This window comes from Macrobrachium nipponense, chromosome 4 (assembly GCF_015104395.2).
Source record: "Macrobrachium nipponense isolate FS-2020 chromosome 4, ASM1510439v2, whole genome shotgun sequence".
NCBI lineage: Eukaryota > Metazoa > Arthropoda > Malacostraca > Decapoda > Palaemonidae > Macrobrachium > Macrobrachium nipponense.
The window spans coordinates 116,622,232-116,646,603 of NC_061100.1; the positions used below are offsets into that span (position 1 = coordinate 116,622,232).

General features: G+C 45.7%; 1 protein-coding gene across 5 annotated transcripts in view; it reads left to right on the forward strand.

Moving 5' to 3' along the window:
* LOC135211084 (ankyrin repeat and SAM domain-containing protein 3-like) overlaps positions 1 to 24,372 on the forward strand; it is a 172,153-nt gene that overhangs the window by 43,376 nt on the left and 104,405 nt on the right. For all 5 annotated transcript variants that reach the window (XM_064244153.1, XM_064244155.1, XM_064244156.1 and 2 more), the window contains exon 3: positions 7,116 to 7,314. In XM_064244153.1, coding sequence (XP_064100223.1) covers positions 7,116 to 7,314 — 199 coding nt within the window. The remainder of the gene's footprint in view (positions 1 to 7,115; positions 7,315 to 24,372) is intronic.

Below are 24,372 nucleotides of genomic sequence, written 5' to 3' on the forward strand. Positions count from 1 at the left end.
GAAAGTAGTACTTCCCCTGTGGGAAGGAATTGAATATGATCCGGATCTCTGGACAAAGCCGACAGTTCTGAAATTCTTGCTCCTGAAGCTAAGCTTAATAAAAACAGGGTTTTCCTTAAGAGCATTATAAACGAGCATGTGTCATTATCGGTTTCTGAAGCCAGTTTTAGAACATCATTTAAGAACCATGAAACTGACGTAGGCCTTACAGAAGGCCTAAGTCTAGCACATGCCTTAGGAATAGACGAGAAGTAGGAATCCGTCAAGTCTATGTTGAACCCAAATTGAAATATCTTTTTCAAGGCTGACTTGTTTGTCGTAATCGTGCTAGCTGCTAAACCTTTTTCAAATAAGGATCTGAAAAAGGATATAACTGAATTAACTGTCATGATTCTAATATCAGATTCTCTCAGGAAGATTGCTAACTTTTTGACAGCAGCATCATACTGTCTCAAAGTTGAATCCCTTTTATCGGATTCCAAGAAGAGAATATTCTGAGGGTCAATATTCGCATCTCTTTTTGCCGCAAACTTCATGAAATCCATAAAGTTAGGGTTTTGAGAATCCCTGAGGAAGCGAACACAGTCTTCGTTTGTACTGACTGGGAGAGCCTGGGATTGGGGATCCGAAGAGGACGAAGGCCCAGCTCCAGAATTAGGGGATACCAATTGCTCTTCGGCCAGTCTGGGGCTACTAGAGCCACTTGACCCTTGAACGTCCTGAGTTTGTTTAGATCTTTCATAAGAAGATTCACTGGGGGAAAGACATAAATCTTCTTCCAGTTGTTCCAGTCTAGAGCCAGGGCGTCCGTGGCATAGGCCAGAGGGTCCAGGTTGGGGGCTACATAACAGGGGAGTTTGTGATTCGCTTGAGATGCGAAGAGATCCACCTGTAGCCCTGGGACTCTTTGAAGGATCCATTGGAACGACAAAATGTTGTCCAGTGACCATTCCGACTCTAGGGGTACTGATCGGGATAATGCGTCTGCTATGACGTTTCTCACTCCAGCTATGTGAGTGGAGGAGAGATGCCAACTGAACTTGTCTGCCAGGGAGAAGATGGCTACCATCACATGATTTAGATGACGTGACTTGGAGCCTCCTCTGTTTATACAATGTACTACCACCGCGCTGTCCAGAACTAGCTTTATGTGGGAGTACTTTGGTGGGCGCAACCTTTTTAGAGTCAAGAACACTGCCATTGCCTCCAGTACGTTTATATGGAACTGACTGAACTGAGGTGACCAAGTTCCTTGAACCTTTTGGACCTGGGAATACCCTCCCCAACCGCTTAAGGACGCGTCTGTGTGGATGGTAATCCCTGGTGGAGGGAACTGAAGGGGTACTGACACTGACAGATTCTTGACTTTCGCCCACGGCCGAAGTCGATTCTTTAGAATCAGAGGGACTGAGGATAGTTTGTCCCTGGACCTGACATTTGCTCGTGAGCGCCAGATTCTGGTTAGGTCTTTCAGTTTGGCTTTCATTAAAACGTTCGTCACTGATGCAAACTGGAGAGAACCCAGGATCCTCTCCTGAGCTCTCCTTGACGCCAGTTTGTGACTTAGAAATTGTTGACTGACTTCGCTATTTCTTTCCTTTTGGTTGATGAATCGACAGAGTATGGGGAAGATAGATTCCATGAATGCCCAGCCACTGAAAGTATGACTCTGGAGTGAGTCTTGACTTGGTCCTGTTTATCTTGAAGCCTCCAGATATTCCAGGAACTGAATCACTTTCAGTGTAGCTCTGTTGCATTCCTCGACTGTTGAAGCCCAGATCAACCAATCGGTCGAGGAGATACGCTACTACCATAATCCCTTGAGATCTGAGTTTGTTGCACTACCACTTCCGCTAGTTTCGTGAACACCCTGGGTGCCACGTTGAGTCGAAGGGAACTACCTTGAAGGAGAATGCCTGGTCTCCTATCTTGAAACCCAGATATGGACGGAAGTGTCTTGCAATAGGGATATGATAGTAGGCGTCTGTAAGATCGATAGAGGTGGTGACGGCCCCACGGGGAAGTAAGGTCCGCACCTGTGAGATCGTGAGCATCTTGAACTTGTCGCAGCGGATGGCTAAGTTTAAGCGGGACAAGTCTAAGATTACCCTTCTTTTTTGTGAGCCTTTCTTTGCACGCTGAACAAGCGACCTTGAAATTTTAATCTCTTGACTCTCGCTATAGCTCCTTTCTGAAGGAGGTCCTCTGCGTACTCTGTCAATTCCTTGGAAGAAGTTGACGGAAGGAAAGGTCTGGATGGAGGTCGGGTTCGTTCAAACCAGCTCCAACCCAGGCCTTTTTTGACACTATGCTCTGAGCCCATTCGCTGAAGTTCCACCGGTGGCGAAAGTGAAAACCAGCCTCCCTCCTACCTGAAGTTCTTCATTGGTTCTGGTAACCGCCTCGGCCTCCTCTGAAGTGCTTTCCCCTGTTAAAGGGGCCTCCTCCCGATCCTCTCCCACGAAAGGAACGCTTACCTCTGCCTCCCTTACCGAGCGGTCATACTTCTGTGAAGCTTGACTCTCGAAGGCTTGATTGTAAGCTGGAGAGATGGCGTAAGAGGTGGAGGGCTGAGGCTGAGGGGATATCACATAAAATTGGCTGTGATTGAGCCTTAGAGGTGGAAGGTTGGGCTGTTTGCACTAAGGGCAGCCGCTGGAACTTGCTGAGGAAAGCGTGGCTGCTTTTTTCTGGTAAGGATGGAAACGCCTAGGTTTCCTCTGTCCCTTACCTTTAGGTGTTAGGTCTTGTCTCCTTTTAGCTGTAAGGCCCCACGTCCTTAAGGCTCTGATTCAGCCTCGTAGTCCTCTGACTGGACTTCCTTCACCATAGCTTCTGGGAAGAGATCTGCTCCCCCAAATGTTAGACGAGAGTAACCTATTCGGCTCATGTCGAATGGTTGCCTCTTGTAGGACATGCTTCTACAATTCGTTCTAGCAGTGGCAAACTCAAACATATCCGACTGTACCGTTTGAGTCAGGGCTTTGGTCATGAGCTTAAAAACGCGGTTCTGAGCCATAAGCTATGGTTGCTACCTCGGACATAGCCATAGAGTTAATTGATCTGGCTAATCGCGATTTCGCGTCAAATTCAGCCTGAATAAGGCTATCTGGGAGCATGGGTAGCTTTTCACCAAACTGCTCCATAGCACAGTCGGTTTGAGTTTTGCCAGCTGAGAAGGTGTTTGGCAAGTCCTCCCACAATTCGATGAGGGGAGCAACGGAGATGTGGGATCTGCTTCCTTCAATTGAGGCATGGGTTCCCCCTTCTGGGGCCGCTGGGATGGTAGACCTCGCGATCTTTGTCAGGAACGGGAGCGGGGTACTTCATCCATTGTGAAAATGGTAAAGGGACTCTTGAAAGGTTGTATCCTGGTATTAGAACAATCCATGTCCTCTAAACATATGAGCCATTCCATCTCTGAGCCTGGTCTCGTGAATAGAGGACTGTCTCCTTTGGTACCCTATCACTCCGAACCATGGCCGAAGCTGTAAGCCTTGCGTAGCCTATGAACGGAGGCTGGAGGTCTTCCGGGAAGAACTCGAAGTCCTCTATCCTTCGAGTTCCGAATTCCGGTATGGAAATGAGACCGTCTTGGAAGGGGGCGTATGACGCTACTCTCCATGGATTGTTCATCGAGAACGGAAGGTTAGCGGAGTCATACGGAGGAAGATGGTTCCACTCGTATTGGAAAGTGAAGGAGAGGCATAGAGGCGGCTCTCTCAGTCCGGCTATATAATGGAGTCCTGGGAAGTAATCCTATCCGACAGACGAGAGATCATTTGTTCCATGCTACTCTTTAGGGACCCAACCAGGTCGCCCACCTGTTGCAACAGGCCAGCATTGGAGTCCAAGGCCGGAGCTGCTGCGGAGGTGGAGGGGTGGCTCTGAATCGGAACCAAGGGTAGCGGAACTGGTGACTCTGCCGGGGTGCGAGATCTCTCTCTGGAGGATTTACTCCTCGAGGACTTAGAGCCGGAGCTAGAAGCTTTAGACCTGTCTGTTCCGGGATTCCCCAGCCGAGACTTTACGTGAGGAGGATGACGCCCCGAAGTCGACTTTCTTAGACGACGACGACGTCTTAAGTCAAAGATTTCACTGCTTGACCCTTGACCTTAGGTCTAACCGAAGCGTCAGGAGGAGTATATAATTCATCACCCGTAAAGCCTTGGAAGGATGGAGAGGTTGCAGGAGTAGAAGAAACAGTTACACCCAAGGGTGACCCTTGGGTGTCCACCCTACCTACCTCGACCAACAGGTCGTCTACACCTACCATAGGTTCCACATTAATACCAAAGTCGCGACGTCTGTGGAGATATCCTGGTCTTGGTCAGTCAATGAGGCAGCCAGCTGTTGTTGGATGAAGGCGATAGTAGGGGCCGCCTCTACTTGGGGTCGACGTATCCTGTCGCCTTGCCTCCGGGGAAGATTAACAACGCCAACCGCTTCTCCAAGATGTGTAGGGCATACCCTTGGCGGCGTTCTTCCCAAAACCGCCGACCCAGGCCCGCAGGGTTGCCAGTGCGGTATCCTTCACTGCCGGCGCCTGGAAGAGGGGGCGTAGATTAGATTTAAGAATCACTTACAAACCTAAAACTTAAAATATAACTTAAACTTAGGATGACCATTTTTAAGTTAATTAAAGTGAATGATGAAAACTTAAGCACTAAAACCAGAAAGCGGAGAGCTACTCCGGAGACGGAAAACTCACCCCTTCTAAAAGCTGGCTCACCAGATCGTAAAATATGGTACAATGTCTCATGGTACAGACCTGGATGTCCCCGTGCAGAGTCGCGCATGGAGCATGGGACCGGCAAACTTCGTGTCCACATGGGTCCTGAAGTGTGGCGGCGCATCCCGGATGCTCACAGTTGGTGGCCTGTAAGTGGGAAGACACATGAGTATCTTAAAGTAATAAACACTTTACAGGCTAAGGGACAGAAGAACTCCGTTGCATGCCGGAGCTCGGAAAAAAAAAAAAAAAAATTGGGCATAACCCCCCCCTGCATCGCCTGAACAGGCTATAATCCCGGAGATATCCGGTAAGACATGTAAGGAAGGGGGGGGGAGGGGGGGGGGAAAGGTTTAAGGTACTTAAGATAAACTTATAGTTAATCTAATACACTTAAACCTAAAACTCAAACGAACCGGAACAAGTCCAGTGCGTGGCGGAGTGTAGTAACTCAGTAATACGGTAAGGTTAGCAGGGACCCACTGTATGTTCCGGTCCACTCTACTGGGTGGACTAACACCTTCCCGCTGGATCCAGGACTCCGATCAGGAAAGGAAAGGAGTCCTAGTAAGGTCGGGAAGAGCGAGGAGACATACAGGCTCGAGCGAACCGGAGCGACAAGGAAGCAACGGATGGGGGGAAAGGCCAGTACTCCCCACCACATTACCACCGGGCCGGACCGATGAGCCGGAGAGGTCGCGTCCAGTCTGGGTCTGCCCCGTCTCCCTGGCCCCTCCGCCTGAGGGGGAGAGAGGGAAGTATGCTCGGGTATGTGGAGCGAGACGTGGGGCAGACCGACCACCCACTCCCCCGACTCTGGATGGAAGAGAGGAGGGGGGAAGGGGACTGGGCAGGCGTCTGGCTGTCTCGTGATCGCGTAGTGACCACGAGACGGTAAGACTAAAATAAGACAACTAAGCCTAGGACCAACCAACTGATCAGAAGAGATGCTATCGGGAAGCAACTGAACGAAAAGAAAAAGCGGTAGCATGGAGACCACTGGGACCAAAACCGACTGATCAGAGAGATGCTATAGGGAAGCAACCGAACTGATGAGCGGTAGCATAGGCTCTATGAGCCAGGACCTAGGCTAAGCCAGACGCCTAAACTAACCTAACCATAACAAATAACAAAATTATGGTATAAAAAGATAAAATAAAAGAAAGAAAACAATATAGTAGGAGAAAAAATCCAGGAGTGTACGACTAACCCGAAGGAAAGTCTACCACTCAAAGCTAGTCAGAGGCCGATACTAAGAGCCGGGACTAGGGTCTGGAAAGAAGAAGCCTACATAAGGTAAAAGACATGCAAGCATGACAAACCTGAGTAGACAGTACCCTAAGTAAAACGGATAATCAATATAGAGCGTACATAGAGAAGGGGATGTTCTAGGTATGGGAGACCGAGAACGAACCCACGACGCGGCAGAACCATGCTGCCATGCTTCCGACCCCGAGTTCGTATTTATACCTAAAAAACGGCAAATACTGACTGAGGGCCGGAAAAAACCAACTAACCATAATTACTGAGTACTTAACTTAGCTGCTGCAATAGCTGCACGCTCCATTATAGATAAATCCAACGAAAGGGCACAAAAAACACAGAGAGAAAATTAGCACAACTGACTCGTGCGAGCTAACTGAAAAGGATGGCCACCAGAGGCGCAGCAGTCGGCAGCATGGGATGGAGTAGTAGTAGTACGAGCTGCTCACTCTGTGGGTCGGCTCTCCTCATGGAGGGTTTTTGTTGTGGGAGATTTCTATTGGTATTTGGCTCGTGGTAGTGGTCTCACTCCGCTAGTGTTCATACCGACACCCTCTTGGGAGGGTGAGCGAGTCAGTTTTATACGGACCTTTTTCTTTATTTTATTTATTCTCTGGTATGTGTTAGTACATTTACCCTAGAAATAATAGATTAAAGGATATTTCGCGCAGCGACACGAGCTGAGCCCAGAAATTCCATTTTTCCTAGATAGACACACTACTCTTTTATCATAATCCCACCTCAACCACCTTGTGAAGCCATTTAGTTCATTATTTTGATATTAAACCAGCCTTGTGGTGGCACAGGCTCTTCCCTCTTAAAGTCCCTGATTATAAAGGAAAAAGTAATAATTGATAATGGCTGATAAATAGGGGGTGACCCCCCCCCGCCCAATCACCCACCTACCATCAATTATCTATTTTATTACAAAAATTCAGTGACTAATTTCATCTCAGGCTGAGGAATACTCCTACATAGAAAGCTTTTATTTGTACACCTATGAAAAATACAGTGTTTTTAAACAAAATATGTAAGATGTGTTAAATATGAAACATACTATACTTCATATTTATGTTGTTGTAAGAGAATACTATATTGCATATTTTTTATATTTTGTCAGAGATAAAAGAATGTGTGATAAAAAAAACAGCAGTGGATGGACCGCCCTGATGTATGCTGCCCATTATGGCCACATGGACATAATTGATTTCCTTCTTGAATCCAAGGCATCTGTTCATATTAGGAACCACCATGGCTGCAATGCCCTAATGGTTGCAGCTGTGTGTGGTAATGATACTATCGTAGAAATATTGATAAAGGTTTGTAGGATAATTTTGTTCTCACTAGAGAACTTGATGTTAATTTTTGCCCTTTATGTATATAGTATGTACATTTTTTGGGGGGGAGGGGAATGTTCAGTACTCCACGTTATTGGTATCTCCTTACGTTTCAGTTATTTATATTTATTAATTGTGTAATGATATGTAAGATTGAATATTTTCTTTTTCTTGTGATGCATGAGGATATCTTTACTAATTCTCCACATTTTTCTATGAAATTGTGTCTATAAAAGCCAGTGCTTTTGGGCTTTGTGTATCCGCTAAAAAAAAATTCCATTGTTGGTGAGCTTCAGTGTACATACACATATTACAGCTGACATAAAATAAATTACTGAGCTATATTGTTTCCTTAAAGTACTTTTAGAGGGGTAACCAGTGGCATAACAAATTCTAATAATTTTGATCATAAGAAGATGTTTTAGGAATACATATACATAATGCCTCACAATGGATCCGCTTTATGACAACAAATACAGTATGCATGTGTACACAATTATCAAAACAATGTATAGGGAAAAGTTGTCCCGGGCTGTAGAGATATGGATGAAACACATTTAGTTGTAAATTGCGATGGATGTGCAAAACAAAAAGCCATCACAAAGAAGACATGAAAGAGAAAGAAATGGACAGCACTGACTGGGCTCCTTGTGTGCATCATTATATGCATACTACATAATAGCAATTGTGGTGTACATTAGTAAATATTAAGTTTATCTAAATCCTCCTGCTTCAGTGCTTTGTCTTTCACACATCCTTTCTTTGGTCTTGTCCTTGTGTCATGCTTTATTTTCACTTTATCTTTTTCAGTATTCATTTTTCATAATCTTTTTCAGTATTCATTTTTCATTCAAGAACAAAATCTCCTGGAAAGCCCTATGAGAATTCAATGTAGGCATTTACAATTCACTGGTCTCATTATCATAATGATGATTACTTTTGCTTTCTTCATTCCTGTGCTGATGGTTATCACATACCCATTTCAAACTCATCATAATTAATTTAGTTATCTTGTTCCCACATTTGCTTAATTGCAAATATTTTCTGATATACAGAGATATACATTATTGAAGAACCTTTTATTCAAAAATCAGCAATTTATTTGGTATATTTTATGTTGGCATTATATTTGTGTTTAATGTAAGCATATTAGGAGAAGTTTGTACTATGTATTGGCTATTGGCAGTCTTGTGCTCAGCTGTAAATAATTTCAATATATAATTACATTTTAGTGCATTTATAAATTTTCTTGTATGAATGTATTATGGTAGCTTGAGATGCTCAACATCCTATCCTTTCAATTTTGTTTTGACCTCTTTGTGATACTTATCCTAGGTGACATATCACATATTTGGTCATCTTATGTAATGGCGTGTAGCGGTCACATAATTGAAGTTCTTAAACCCTGAACTTTGCCATAACATGTTACTCATATGCTTCCTCAGCCTTATGTTTGGTTTCCCTTGCGTGAGGATACATTGCAAATATGCATACTGTACTTTCATCTCTTTTAATCATTGATGTCCTTACAATGGCCCGACTTCTTTTTTTTTTACTAATTGGTAAACACCCATTAGATAGGATCGAGTGATTAATGAATTTATACAGTAAATTAAAGAGTTCTTGGGTAGCTTGCTGGGGAAAGACTTTGTCACTTCTAGTGGCCTTGCTATTGTACAAGGATTCCAATATGTACTTTTTCGGTCATGGAATAAGGTTTAGTACCCAAGTCAGTCTTTACTTTATATCTTTATTCTAATCAATATTGGACAAAGAAAGATTGGTTATTTTTTCATTAATGGTACTTAACATTCTTGGTCATACCAGCATTTTTAGGAAGTAATATGGAATCATGGCTGAATGTGTCAGTTTCGAGAGGGAAGACCCTCTTAGATCTTATTTACCTCCTACATGGGATTTATTTCTACGGATCAAACATCTGTTGAATTAAATACGAGGTAGTGGAAGAAACTACCATCAAATGCGTCATCACTTCGATTGAGGGAGGTTGTGTTCTTATTTATTTTGCCTCAACAAGAAGGATCAGAGAGATTAAAGTTCTTTCTAGCTATGTCTTCTATACTAAAAATTGCCGTAGCATTAGACTAACATTTGAACTTGGTTTCATGGCCAAGACGCAGACATTTTCCTGTGTGCTTTAACCATTGCCAAGATTTGTCATTGCTGTCCAACCTTTGTGAATGAAGAATGACGACTGTGGGTGAACAGGTAATGCATTATTTTTATTGTAGTGTCTTACCGAACAATTATAGAGCCGTGATTTCCACGAGCGGCAGGATACTAAATTCAAATTTAGCGCGTCGGCGTCGCCAACACTGGTGGTGATGACGTCATCTCCCTCCACTCGCGGGAGAACCAGGTACAACTGCCCAGGTGAATCCAATTCTTTTCCTGCCGGCGTCCGGTGAACATCGGTGGTCGGTGCGGTTGGATGACTTTGCTTCGCTTTTTTCTTGTGGATTTGATCTTCGGAATTGGTGAAGTACTCTTTTTTGGCGTTGTTGTTATTTTGCTTTTTATTTAGGCGTTGCCATGTCGGATTCTAGTCCGTCAGGAGTTAGGTTTTGCATCTCAGGATGTAAAACTAGATTATCCAAGCTAGAGTATGATTCTCACACTAAATGTGTTAAGTGTAGGGGACAGGTTTGTTCAGCAGATCGAACATGTAACGAGTGTAGTGATTGGACTGATTCTCAATGGAAGTTTTTTAGTTCATACTCGGAGAAATTAGCTAAAGACAGAATTAGAAAAGCAGCGCTTAGGGAAAGTAGACTTAGCTCTGCTTCGTCTTGCGATGCATCTGTTCCTTCTGTTTCTCCTCAAATTGTTATGTCTCCTTTAACTACACCTCCTATTCCTCCTACTAATCCCACTTCTCCGGCTTCCCGTGTAGTTTCTTCCGACACCATTGCCAGTCTGGAATCGAGGTTAGTCAGAAATTTTCGGTACTAACGAACGGTGTTGCAACTTGGTAATTCAGTTAAGACGTTTTTGGAGAAAGCGGCTTCAGGTAAGAGTGTAGTTGAGGGTGCGTCTGTCTGTCCTGACACGTCTCCTAGACAAAGGTCACTGTCCAGCTCCCCCGCACCGGGGAGAAGACATACGGAAGTCAAGGGAGTCGATCGGGATTTGCCCACAGACAGGCGCCTCTCTTGTTGAGCCTGTTGCGCCTCAACAGGGCTCGGGTTAAGCGTTGGAAAGGTGTTGCGGTCAGACGCCTTTCAAATGATTCAAGCGATTCGTCTCCGGTCGCACGGAAGCTGGCGCTCTTGGCGAGATTTCGCCCGTTTTCGCGTCCCTAAAGAGGCGTTCAGGGGCCGCATTCTTCGCCTCCTCCAGTCAAGCGGTATAAGGAGCCTGAGAGTAGGGTTGCGCCTCGGCCGTTAGCGGCTCGTTCGTCGCCTCAATCTGTGCCTTTTTTCGGCTCCATCTACTGGTAGAGATTGTAGGTTTTAGCGCTGTAGCTAGCAGTTCTAAGGGTGTTTCTTTAGGCGCTTTTTCGTCTGTTACGCCTGATGCGCCTGTTTCGCCTCGATTTCGGCGGCTCCGAGCGAGGCGCAAGTAGTATTTCCGCCGCCTGCTGAACATTTAGGCTCTTCCAAGCCTACGTTAACTGTTTTTGATTCGTCTCTGGCGCCTTTGCGCAAGCAGTTAGAGATGTTAACCAACTGGATGAATGAGTCCAAGGGTGGTTCGAAACCTTCAGATCCGGTTGTAGTTCCGTCTACTTCTTCGGCGGTATCGGAGAATGAAGAAGAAGTAGAGGAGGAGGATTCACATCACCTCTCGTGTTATTCACGTCTCCTTAGATTTCTTCTGGTATCTTATCCAGATTATTTTGAGAAAGCGGCTCCGCGCTCCCCAACTTCGACTTTTTTGATGAGGAGGAAAACTTCAGACCCTCTCCTCCCAAAACTTGTTCTATCTAAAGCGGTTAGACATTCGTTGAAAGAGACGGAGAAATGGATGTCTATGAAAAGAGACTTAGGAAGGCTCTTTTTGCTTACCCTCCCTCTAAGTTGCTTCGTCTAAGAGGTATAGGTTTTATGTAACTGGGGAAGCTCCTTTCTCTGGGAGTTTCTGCCTACCTCCCAGGGAGACTTCTCCAGTTTAATCGACTCCTCTAGAAGATCTGCTTTCGCCGCAGCGAAAGTTTTCTTTACAGCGCCTGAGTTGGACCACGTTGTAAAGAATCAATTTAAACTTTTGGAAGTCTTTAGCTTCCTTGATTGGACTATTGGCGCTTTAGCGGCCAAGATCGAAGACTGTCCTTCTCTTTCTCAGGAGTTAGCGGAGGATTGGATTGGTGTTCTGTCCTGTGCGGACAAATCCATTAGGGATGGGATGTGATGAGTTAGCTTCGCTCATCGCCTTTGGTACCCTTAAGAAAAGGCAACTTTGGTGCTCCTTTGCTTCTAAAAGGGTTACGTCCCAACAGAAGTCTGCTCTCTTGTTTGCTCCTTTTGTGAAAGATAACCTCTTTCCAGACGATGTCCGTGTTGTCAAATTTCGTCTGCGCTAGATAAGAAATCTACTTCGGATTTACTGGCACAGTCTACTAAGAGACCTAAAGCTCCTGTGGAGACTGTTCCTTCGGTTTCTCCTCTGGCCCAAGCGCCTTTTCGAGGGAGAAAACCCAGCGCTTCTTTCGGCCGAAATCGAATTTGCGACCTCAGTCTAAGGCCTCGCCAAGGTTAACAAACCTTCCAAATGAAAGCTCGGTTCTTCATGCACCAGTGGGAGCCAGGCTGGCTCTGTTTTGGGAGGAATGGGAAAAACAGAGGGAGCAGAAGCCTGGGTAGTGCAAGTACTCAAGTTCGGCTATCGTATTCCTCTCGTTTCACCTCCCTCGCTCTCACCTGTGCCAATGTTCCATTCCAGGCATACTCTCCGGGCTCAGACAAATTTCTGGCGCTAGCCGCAGAAGTGGAAGCGTTGTTCTCAAAGAAGCGATAGAAACAGAATAGAAGGGGATTTTCCTCCAGGCTTTTACAATCGCCTTTTTGTAGTTCCCAAGTCAGCAGGGGGCTGGAGGCCGGTTTTGGATGTGAGCGCCCTGAACTTGCATGTCCAGAAAAGGGATTTTGACGTAAGGAAAAATCTATTTCTGGGCGATTGGCTCGTGTCGCCAGCGAAATATCCTTTAATCTATTATTTCTAGGGTAAATGTACTAAAACACAAATACCAGAGAATAAATAAAAATAAAGAAAAAGGTCAGTATAACTGACTCGCTCACCCTCCAGGAGGGGGTGCGTTATGAACACTAGGCGAGTGAGACCACTACCACGAGCCAAATGCCAATAGAAATCTCCCACTACAAAATCCCTCCAAGAGGGGAGCCGAACCCCACAGACGTGAGCAGCTCGACTACTACTACTCCATCCCATGCTGCCGACTGCTGCGCCTCTGGTGGCCCATCCCTTGAAGTTAGCAGAACAATCCTTGGGTCGAAGGGATGGGTAGGGTGGGATTTCGCTGGCGACACGAGCCAATCGCCCAGAAATAGATTTTTCCTTACGTCAAAATCCCTTTTCTGGGCTCAGCTCGTGTCGCTGCGCGAAATCGTACCAGAGAAATAGCACAAGATTGTAAACAAAAGTAATAAAATAAAAATAAAAATAAAATAAATCAGAATAGGTCTCAAATAAAAGATAAAATATATATGAATAGACTATAATTGCTAAAAGATACATATACACAGGGGTATAAAAATAGAAATATGCTTAAATTACCCTTAAATCTAATCATGTTTGTTAACATAAGGTAATTTACATATATACAGGTAAATTATTTACATGTATCAATGGCAGCTGTGTAACATCATGTATCAAAAGTATAATAGCAATTAATAAAACAATCATAATATATATAAGAGAATGTATATGACTTAATATACAAAACCCGTAATTATATAAATAGATGTATCCCCTAGGCTATAACAAATACAGGGAAAATCCATGAGATCAATGTTTATAATCATTTGTGAGTGTCCCTAACCAGACAATAAGGGGCACCCACTACACTATCACAAAAGCAGCTAAGACACAAGGTGAATGCAAATGAACAAGGTAGGAATAGACGAACTTATGGGTGAGGCAGGTAGAAAGGAGGACTGAATCTTCTACTAAAAATTAGCTAGAGTCAGGGGAAACTATGTTACCCGCTGCTACTGCTGGGAATTTCAGAGCTTCCAAGGACTTAAGGTAGTGACGTTTGAACGCTGTCGGTGATTTCCATCCAGTATACTTTTTCAACTCATCGAAGTTCATATGTTGGAAATAATTAATTTGAGGTGGCTACTGCTCTGACATCATGTGCTTTCGGGAAAGAGTCAGGATTGGCTTGCTTAATAAAGTATAGGATTTGTTGCCTGATGCCTTTAATGGATAAAGTTCCACCTTTTTCCCTCTAAAGAGGGGGCCCGATGAAGATGAGGAGGTCCTAGACAGAAGGCTCTTAAGGTTGTAACTGGGCAAAGAGATACATCTTGTGGAAGGGGTAGTACCTTCCAAGGTTCCCACCTCATCAAAGGATCTTCTATTCTTTGCCTAAAAAAGCTACGTTCCGGAGAAAGTAGGACTTCTCCTGTGGAAGGAACTGAATATGATCCGGGTCTCTGGATAGAGCCGACAGTTCTGAAATTCTTGCTCCTGAAGCTAAGCTTAATAAGAATAGGGTTTTTCTTAAGAGCATTATAAAAGAGCATGTGTCATTATCGGTTTCGAAGCCAGTTTTAGAACATCATTTAAGAACCATGAAACTGACGTAGGCCTAACAGAAGGCCTAAGCCTAGCACATGCCTTAGGAATAGACGAGAAGTAGGAATCCGTCAAGTCTATGTTAAATCCAAATGAAATATCTTTTCAAAGCTGACTTGTTTGTCGTAATCGTGCTAGCTGCTAAACCTTTTTCAATAATGGATCTGAAAAAGGATATAGCTGAATTAACTGTCATGATTCTAATATCCGATTCTCTCAGGAAGGTTGCTAACTTTTTGACAGCAGCATCATACTGTCTCAAAGTCGAATCCCTCTTATCGGATTCCAAGAATAGAATATTCTGAGGGTCAATATTCGCATCTCTTTTTGCCGCAAACTTCATGAAATCCATAAGTTAGGGTTTTGAGAATCCCTGAGGAAGCGAACACAGTCTTCATTTGTACTGACTGGGAGAGCTTGGGACTGGGATCTGAAGAGGACGAAGGCCCAGCTCCAAAATTAGAGGATACCAGTTGCTCTTCGGCCAGTCTGGGGCTACTAGAGACCACTTGACCCTTGAAGTCCTGAGTTTGTTCAATACTTTCATGAGGAGATTCACTGGAGGGAAGACATAAATCTTCTCCCAGTTTTGTTTCCAGTCTAGAGCCAGGGCGTCCGTGGCATAGGCCAGAGGGTCCAGGTTGGGGGCTACATAACACGGTAGTTTGTGGTTCGCTTGGGATGCGAAGAGACTCCACCTGTAGCCCTGGGACTCTTTGAAGGATCCATTGGAACGAACTGTTGTCCAGTGACCATTCCGACTCTAGGGGTACTGATCGGGATAGGGCGTCTGCTATGACGTTTCTTACTCCAGCTATGTGAGTGGAGGAAAGATGCCAACTGAACTTGTCTGCCAGGGAGAAGATGGCTATCATGACGTGATTTAGATGACGTGACTTGGAGCCTCCTCTGTTTAATACAATGTACATTACCACTGCGCTGTCCAGGACTAGCTTTATGTGGGAGTACTTGGTGGGCGTAACCTTTTTAGAGTCAAGACACTGCCATTGCCTCCAGTACGTTTATATGGAACTGACGGAACTGAGGTGACCAAGTCCCTTGAACCTTTTTGACCTGGGAATAACCTCCCCAGCCGCTTAAGGACGCGTCTGTGTGGATGGTGATCCCTGGTGGAGGGAACTGAAGGGGTACTGACATTGATAAATTCTTGACTCTCGCCCACAGCCGAAGTCGATTCTTTAGAATCAGAGGCACTGAGGATAGTTTGTCCCTGGACCTGACGTTTGCTCGCGAGCGCCAGATTCTGGTTAGGTCTTTCAGTTTGGCTTTCATTAAGACGTTTGTCACTGATGCAAACTGGAGAGAACCCAGGATCCTTTCCTGGGCTCTCCTTGACGCTAGTTTGTGACTTAGAAATTGCTTGACTGACTTTGCTATTTCTTTCCTTTTGGTTGATGGAATCGACAGAGTGTGAGGATAGATTCCATTGAATGCCCAGCCACTGAAAGTTTGACTCTGGAGTGAGTCTTGATTTGGTCCTGTTTATCTTGAAGCCTAGATATTCCAGGAACTGAATCACTTTCAGAGTAGCTCTGTTGCATTCCTCGGCTGTTGGGGCCCAGATCAACCAATCGTCGAGATACGCTACTACCATAATCCCTTGCGATCTGAGTTGTTGCACTACCACTTCCGCTAGCTTCGTGAACACTCTGGGTGCCACGTTGAGTCCGAATGGAACTACCTTGAAGGAGAATGTCTGGTCTCCTATCTTGAAACCCAGATACGGACGGAAGTGTCTTGCAATAGGGATATGATAGTAAGCGTCTGTAAGATCGATAGAGGTGGTGACGGCCCCACGGGGAAGTAAGGTCCGCACCTGTGAGATCGTGAGCATCTTGAACTTGTCGCAGCGGATGGCTAAGTTTAAGCGGGACAAGTCTAGATTACCCTTCTTTTTTGTGAGCCTTTCTTTGGCACGCTGAACAAGCGACCTTGAAATTTTAATCTCTTGACTCTCGCTATAAGGCTCCCCTGTTTTTGAAGGAGGTTCGTCTGCGTAACTCTGTCAATTCCTTGGAAGGAAGTTGACGGGAAAGGTCTGGATTGGAGGTTGGGTTCGTCAACCAGCTCCAAACCCAGGCCCTTTGACCACTTTATGCTCTGAGCCCATTGGCTGAAGTTCCACCGGTGGCGAAAGTGAAACAGCCTCCCTCCTACCTGAAGTTCTTCATTGGTTCTGGTAACCGCCTCGGCCTCCTCTGAAGTGCTTTCCCCTGTTAAAGGGGGCCTCCCGATCCTCTCCCACGAAAGGAACGCTTACCCTCTGTCCCTCCCTTACACCCGAGCGGTCATACTTCTGAGAAGCTTGACTCTCGAAGGCTTGGTTGTAAGCTGGAGAGATGGCATAAGAGGTGGAGGGCTGAGGCTGAGGGGATATCACATAAATTGGCTGTGATTGACCTTTAGAAGTGGAGGGTTGGGCTGTCTGCAACTACCGGTACCAGAACCGCTGGAACTTGTTGAGGAAAGCGTAGTTGCTTCTTCTGGTCAAGGGGGTTTTTGGGGGGGTTGGGGAAACGCCGGGTTTCTTTATGCCCTTACCTTTAGGAGTCAGTCGTGCCTCTCTTAGCCAGTAAGGCCCCACCGATCCTTAATGGATCTGGTTTAACCTGGTAGCCTCTGACTGGGACCTCCTTAACCATAGCTTCTGGGAAGAGATCTGCTCCCAGATGCTAGACGAGAGTAACCTATTCGGTTCATGCCGGATGGTTGCCTCTTGTAGGACATGCTTCCTACAATTCGTCCGAGCAGTGGCAAACTCAAACACTATCTGACTGTACCGTTTGAGTCAGGGCTTTGGTCATGAGCTTAAAAATCGGTTCTGATCCATAAGCCATGGTAGCTACCTCAGACATAGCCATAGAATTGATGGATCTGGCTAGTCGCGATTTTGCGTCAAATTCAGCTGAATAAGGCTATCTTGGGAGCCTGGGTAGCTTTTTCACCAAACTGCTCCATACACAGTCCGGTTTTGAGTTTGCCAGCTGAGAATGTATTCGGCAATTGTCTTCCCACAATTCTCCAACTGAGGGGAGCAACGGAGATGTGGGATCTGCTTCCTTCAACTGCGGTATAGGTTCCCCCTTCTGGGCCGCTGGGATGGTCGACCTCGCGATCTTGGTTAGGAACGGGAGCGGGGTACTCTCATCCATTGTGAAAATGGTAAAGGGACTCTTAAATGGTTGTATCTTGGTGTTAGAACAATCCATGTCCTCTAAACACCTGAGCCATTCTCTCTGAGCCTGGTCTCGTGAGTAGAGGACTGTCTCCTTAGGTACCTTATCGTCCCGCACCATAGCCGAAGGCGTGAGCCTTGCGTAGCCTATGAACGGAGGCTGGAGGTCTTCCGGGAAGAACTCGAAGTCCTCTATTCTTCGAGTCCCAAATTCCGGTATAGAAATGAGACCGTCCTGGAAGGGGCGTATGACGCTACTCTCCACGGATTGTTCATAGAGAACTGAGGTAGTGAGTCATACGGAGGAAGTTGAGATCCACTCGTGTTGGACAGTGGAGGAGAGGCTAGATGAGCTTTCTCAGCCCGGCTATAATGGAGTCCTGGGAAGTAATCCTGTCCGACAGACGAGAGATCATTTGCTCCATGCTACTCTTTAAGGACCCAACCAGGTCACCCACCTGTTGCAACAGGCCAGCATTGGAGTCCAAAGCCGGAGCTGCTGCGGAGGTGGAGGGGAGGCTCTGAATCGGAACCAACGGTAGCGGAACTGGTGATTCTGCCGGAGTGCGAGATCTCTCTCTGGAGGATTTACTCCTCGAGGACTTAGAGCCGGAGCTAGAAGCTTTAGACCTGGTTGCTCCGGGATTCCCAGCCGGAGACTTACGGGAGGAGGATGAAGCCGACGTCGTCTTCTTAGACGACGACGACGACGTCTTAGACAAAGGTTCATTCACTTTAGACTTGACCTTAGGTCTAACCGAAGCGCCAGGAGGAGAAATATATATCGTCACCCGTAAAGCCTTGGAAGGATGGAGAGGTTGCAGGAGTAGAAGAAAAACAGTTAGCCAAGGGTGGGGACCCTTGGGTGTCCACCGTACCTACCATCGACCAACAGGTCGTCTATACCTACCATAGGTTCAACATTAATATCTAGGGTCGCGACATCCGTAGAGATATCCTGGTCCTGATCAGTTAATGAGGTAGCCAGCTGTTGTTGGATGAAGGCGATAGTCGGATCCGCCTCTACCGGGTCGACGTATCCTGTCGCCTTGCCTCCGGGGAAGATTAATAATGCCAACCGCTTCTCCAGGATGTAGGGCTGACCCTTGGCGGCGTTTTTCCCAAAACCGCCGACCCAGGCCCGCAGGGTAGCCAGTGCGGTATCCCTTACTGCCGGAGCCTGGAAGAGAGGGCGTAGTTTAGATTTAAGAATCACTTAAAACTAAAACTTAAAGTATAACTTAAATTAATTGCCTTAAGTTAAGGTAAATGATGAAAACTTAAGTGCTAAAATAGAAGCGGAGCAGCTACTGGAGATGGAAAACTTACCCCTTCCAAAAGCTGGCTCACCAGATCGTAACATATGGTACACGTCTCATGGTACCAGACCTGGATGTCCCCGAGCGGAGTCGCGCATGGAGCATGGGACCGGCAAACTTCGTGTCCACAAGGGTCCTGAAGTGTGGCGGAACATCCCGGATGCTCACAGTTGGTGGCCTGTAAGTGGGAAGACACATGAGTATCTTAAAAAAACATCACTTACAGTCTAAAGGACAGAAGAACTCCGATGCATGCCGGAGCTCGGAAAAAATTTGGGCATAACCCCTCCCTGCATCGCCTGAATAGGCTATAATCCCGGAGAGATCCGGTAAGACATGTAAGGGAGGGGGGATGGTTTAAGGTACTTAAGATAAACTTATAGATAACTTAAACCTAACACACAAGCAAACCGGACTAAGTCCGGTGCGTAGCGGAGTGTAGTAACTCAGCAAAACGGTAAGGTTAGCAGAGACCCACTGTATGCTCCGGTCCACCCTACTGGGTGGACTAACAACTTTCCGCTGGATACCAGGACTCCGATCAGGAAGGAGCCCTAGTAAGGTGGGAAAGAGCGAGAAGACATACAGGCTCAAGCTAGCCCGGAGCGACAAGGTAGCGCGGAGGGTGGGCAAGGCCAGTACCCCCCACTCCGTACCAACCGGCCGGACCGAGAAGCCGGAGAGGTCGAGACCAGTCTGGGTCTGTCCCGACTCCCTAGCCCCTCCGCCTGAGGGGAGAGAGGGAGGCAGGCTCGGGTATGTGGAGCGAGCATGGGCAGACCGACCCACCCCCGCCCGACTCTATGGAAGAGCGGGAGGGGGGGGGAAGAATGACTGGACAGGCGTCTGGCTGGCCCGTGATCACGAAGTGACCACGAGGCGGTAAGACCAAATACGACAACTAAGCCTAGGACGACCACTGATCAGAGAAATGCTATCGGGAAGCATACTGAACTGAAAAGTGGTAGCAAATAAGCCCACTGGGCCAAACCAACTGATCAGAGAGTGCTATAGGGAAGCAAACCGAACTGATGAGCGGTAGTATAGGCTCAAAGAGCCAGGACCTAGGCTAAGCCAGACGCCTAACTAACTAACAACAATAATAAAATACATAGTATAAATAAATAAATGAAAGAAAGAAAACAATATAGCAGGAGAAAAAATCCAGGAGTGTACGACTAACCCGAAGGCAAGTCTACCACTCAAAGCTAGTCAGCCTACGTAAGGTAAAATACATGCATGCATGACAAACCTGAGTAGACCGTACCCTAAGTAAAGCGGATAATCATATAGAGCGAAGATAAATAAGGGGATGTTCTAGGTATGGGAGACCAAGAACGAACCCATCACGAGCAGAACCATGCTGCCATTCTTCCGACCCGAGATCGTATTTATACCTAAAAAAACGGCAAATACTGTCTCAGGGCCGGAAAAAACCAACTAACCGTAAATACTGAGTACTTAACTTAGCTGCTGCGATAGCTGCACGCTCCATAATAGAAAAATCCAAACGAAAGGGCACACAAAACACAGAGGAGGAAAAATATCAAAAATAAAACTCACCACCGACTCGTGTGCGCTAACTTGAAAGGATGGCCACCAGAGGCGCAGCAGTCGGCAGCATGGGATGGAGTAGTAGTAGTACGAGCTGCTCACTCTGTGGGTCGGCTCCCCTCTTGGAGGGATTTTGTAGTGGGAGATTTCTATTGGCATTTGGCTCGTGGTAGTGGTCTCACTCGCCTAGTGTTCATACCGACACCCTCCTGGAGGGTGAGCGAGTCAGTTATACTGACCTTTTTTCTTTATTTTCTTTATTTATTCTCTGGTATGTGTTAGTACATTTACCCTAGAAATAATAGATTAAAGGATATTTCGCGCAGCGACACGAGCTTGAAGCCCAGAAAACCGAAAACAAAATTTCATATGGGAGACCACTCCGGTACCGGTTCTTGGAAGTCCCATCAGAACAGGGGGATTGGATGGTCTCTCTGGACATGCAAGACGCTTATTTTCACATTCCGATACATCGCGAATCTCGGAAGTACCTGAGGTTCATGTTCGAAGGCAAGGTGTTTTCAGTTTTCGGGCGCTTTGCTTCGGACTAGCGACCGCTCCTCAAGTTTTCACCAGGTTCTATCCCCGATAGAAGCTGGCTACACATATTAGGAGTAAGAATCTCCCTCTATCTGGACGATTGGCTTCTCCGGTCGGAATCAGAGAGTCGTGCATGAAGGACCTTGGAACAACTCTGGATCTTGCCAGAAAGTTAGGAATTCTGGTCAACAAACAGAAGTCCCAGTTGGTTCCATCTCAGAGCATCCTTTATTTGGGGATGATTCTGAATGCTCAAGTTTTTCGGGCTTTTCTGTCCCCGAAGAGGGTTCAAGGCTGTCTGGAGACAGTTCAGGAGTTCTTGGACAAAAAGGTAAGTTCTCCTCCAATCAGTGGATTGAGGCTCCTGGGCAAATTGACGTCATGGAGAAATTTGTGACGTTGGGAAGACTGCACATGAGACCTCTGCAGTTTTTTTCCTGAGAGCCTCTTGGTGCAGGAAGACACAACCAGACTCGATTACCTTTCCTGTCACAGATCAAATAAAAGAGGACCTAAGGTGGTGGCTCTCTCGAGCAAGGTTGGAAGAAGGGTTAGATTTACGACCCATCCTCCCGAACTTACAGTTCTTTTCCGACGCATCGGACACAGGTTGGGGAGCCCTACTGGGAAATCAACGGACTTCAGGAGCTTGGTTGGAGAAGGAGAAGAAGTTCCACATAAATGTAAAGGAACTGTTAGCAATTTTCTTGGGGCTCAGACAGTTTTGGAGCTTAGTAGAAGGTCGAGTAGTGGCAGTGCATTCCAACAACTCCACGGCTCTCTCGTACGTGCGGAAACAGGGGGGGACTCAGTCTTTCTCTCTGTACGAAGTAGCCAAGGATCTCCTCCTGTGGTCAAACGAAGCGAAGGTTCAGCTAGTCCCGAGATTTGTTCCGGGAAAGGTGAACGTCCTGGCGGACGAGTTAAGTCGTCAACAGCAAGTGTTACCTCTGGAGTGGACTTTGGACAACAAGATTTGTCAGAAACTTTGGCGCCTTTGGGGACGACCGTCAATAGACTGTTCGCGACATCAAGGAACAACCGTCTTCCTCTCTTTTGTTCTCCAGTCCCAGATCCTCTAGCTTGGTCGGTGGACGCAATGCTGTTGGATTGGTCGGGTCTGGAAGCTTATGCATTCCCTCCGTTCGGTCTAATAAGAGAGGTGCTGAACAAGTTCATGTCGCACAGCAATGTAACGCTAACGTTAATCGCTCCCTTTTGGCCCAGGAGTGGTTCCCGGACCTTCTCCAGTTGTTAGTAGACTTCCCCAGACTTCTTCCTCCAGAGAAGTGGCTTCTCAAACAACCTCACTTCAAGAGGTTCCATCAAAACTTGTCCGCTCTAGCTCTGACAGGGTTCAGACTGTCCGGAATCTTGTCAGAGCGAAAGGATTTTCAAGAAGAGCTGCAGAAGCTATCGCTCGTTGTAGGAGAGAGTCTTCTAACAAACTCTATCAAGGGAAGTGGAGAATCTTCAGAGAGTGGTGTAGAAGTGCTAAAGTCTCTACTTCTGCGACCTCTTTAACAGAAATAGCAGATTTTCTTCTATTTCTTAGGAACTCTAAGAAACTGGCTCCTTCGACGATCAGATATAGAGCCATGCTCTCTTCGGTTTTTCGAGCGAGGTTTGGATATTTCCTCCAATTCAGATCTGTCGGACCTCATTAGGTCTTTCGAAACCACTAAGCTCCCGCAAGATACAGTGGCTTGGAACTTAGATGTGGTGCTTAAGTTCCTCATGGGGCCACCGTTTGAGCCTTTGAAGTCGGCTTCACTCAGGAACTTGACTAAGAAGGCACTCTTTCTTATTGCACTAGCTTCTGCTAAGCGTGTCAGCGAATTGCACGCTATAGACAAAAGAATCGGTTTCTCTCAAGGCAATGCTGTATTTTCGGTATCTTTGACCTTTCTAGCCAAAAATGAGAATCCTTCTAATCCTTGGCCGAGGAGTTTTGTGGTAAGGAACTTATCTGATTTGGTTGGACATGAGGAGGAAGAAAGGCTCTTATGTCCAGTCAGGGCTATTAGCAGTATCTGTTTGCCACTAAGGGTATTAGAGGACAATCTCCTAAGCTCTGGACCTCGGTTCAAAATCCCTCTCGTCCTCTTTCTAAGAATGCTATATCGTTCTTTATTAGAGAGCTTATCAGGGAAGCTCACTCGCAGTCCGAGAACGACAATCTTTCCGTTCTGAGAGTTAAAGCTCACGAGGTTAGAGCAGTGGCAACTTCTTTAGCATTCAGAAAGAATTTATCTTTAGCTTCGATTCTTCAGAGCACGTTCTGGAGATCGAATTTGGTTTTTGCGAGTCATTATCTCAAAGAGATAGAAACGGTTTTCGAGAATGTAAAACGTTAGGTCCGGTGGCGGTTTCTGGCATGGTGTTGGGAGAAACGGCACAGGGGTCCGTCACCTCTATGCTAACTTTTCACCTTGAATAGGTTGTCGAGTTCAAGGGAAGCTGGGGGTACTGAGTACCTGGGATACTCACCAGTCTGTTAGGTCAGATTTTACAATGGTTGGGTATATATGTTTTTAAATCTGGTGTTGGTGACAAATGTTTTGTATGATTGAATTTCTGGTCTTAGCCCAGGGCAAGGGCAATCTTTGTTGTTACTATCCTCCGTCAGTCAGCCTTGACTCGCTTGAACTACGGAAGGATTCCACTCCTGTAGAGGCTAACTTTGGTCAAATTCCAATTCCTCTACAATAGTAAGAAGAGCACCGACCAGAGGCAGTAACAGTCTGCTGTAGCTCTCTTACAAGGTAAGGTACAACAGACACCTTGAGTGTTTACTGGTATTGCAATAAATGTAACCATTTAAAAATACTAGTGGTCCACTGAATCCCACCTTCCCATAAATGTGTAATCAGCTCTATAATTGTTCGGTAAGACAGTACAATAAAAATGAAATTTTCATTATTAAAATGAAGTTTTATTGTATACTTACCGAACAATTATGATTATACCCACCCTCCTCCCCTTAGGTGGACGGACGGGCAGAAAGAATTGGATTCACCTGGGCAGTTGTACCTGGTTCTCCCGCGAGTGGAGGGAGATGACGTCATCACCACCAGTGTTGGCGACGCCGACGCGCTAAATTTGAATTTAGTATCCTGCCGCTCGTGGAAATCACGGCTCTATAATTGTTCGGTAAGTATACAATAAAACTTCATTTTAATAATGAAAATTTCATGTTTATTGATGAACACAATCACATAATTTTATTGGGGGATGTAATAAAATAATAATGCACATTGCAAGAGTTATTAAACAGACAGACATTAATATGATTGCTTATAAAAATGTAATTTACTCTCAATCTACAAATGAACTGAACTTTTAATATGAAAATTTAATATGATAGAAGTTCACTCTCAACGTGGTTCGGAAGTCACGTAAGCCGTTGGTCCCGTTGCTGAATAACCACTGCTTCCGCACAATGTAAAAACACCATACAAACAAACAAAAACAAATTATATAAATTTAAGTTAATAGTTAAGTACTTGGAAGATATTGTCTTTATATAACAAGAGACTAGGTATTACATTTATTTGTTATTCATTTTTCATTTGGTCATAACCATTAAATTAGATTGTATTTAGGGGCAATAGGTACTGCATGTTCATTTGAGTTCGAGACAATAAAACG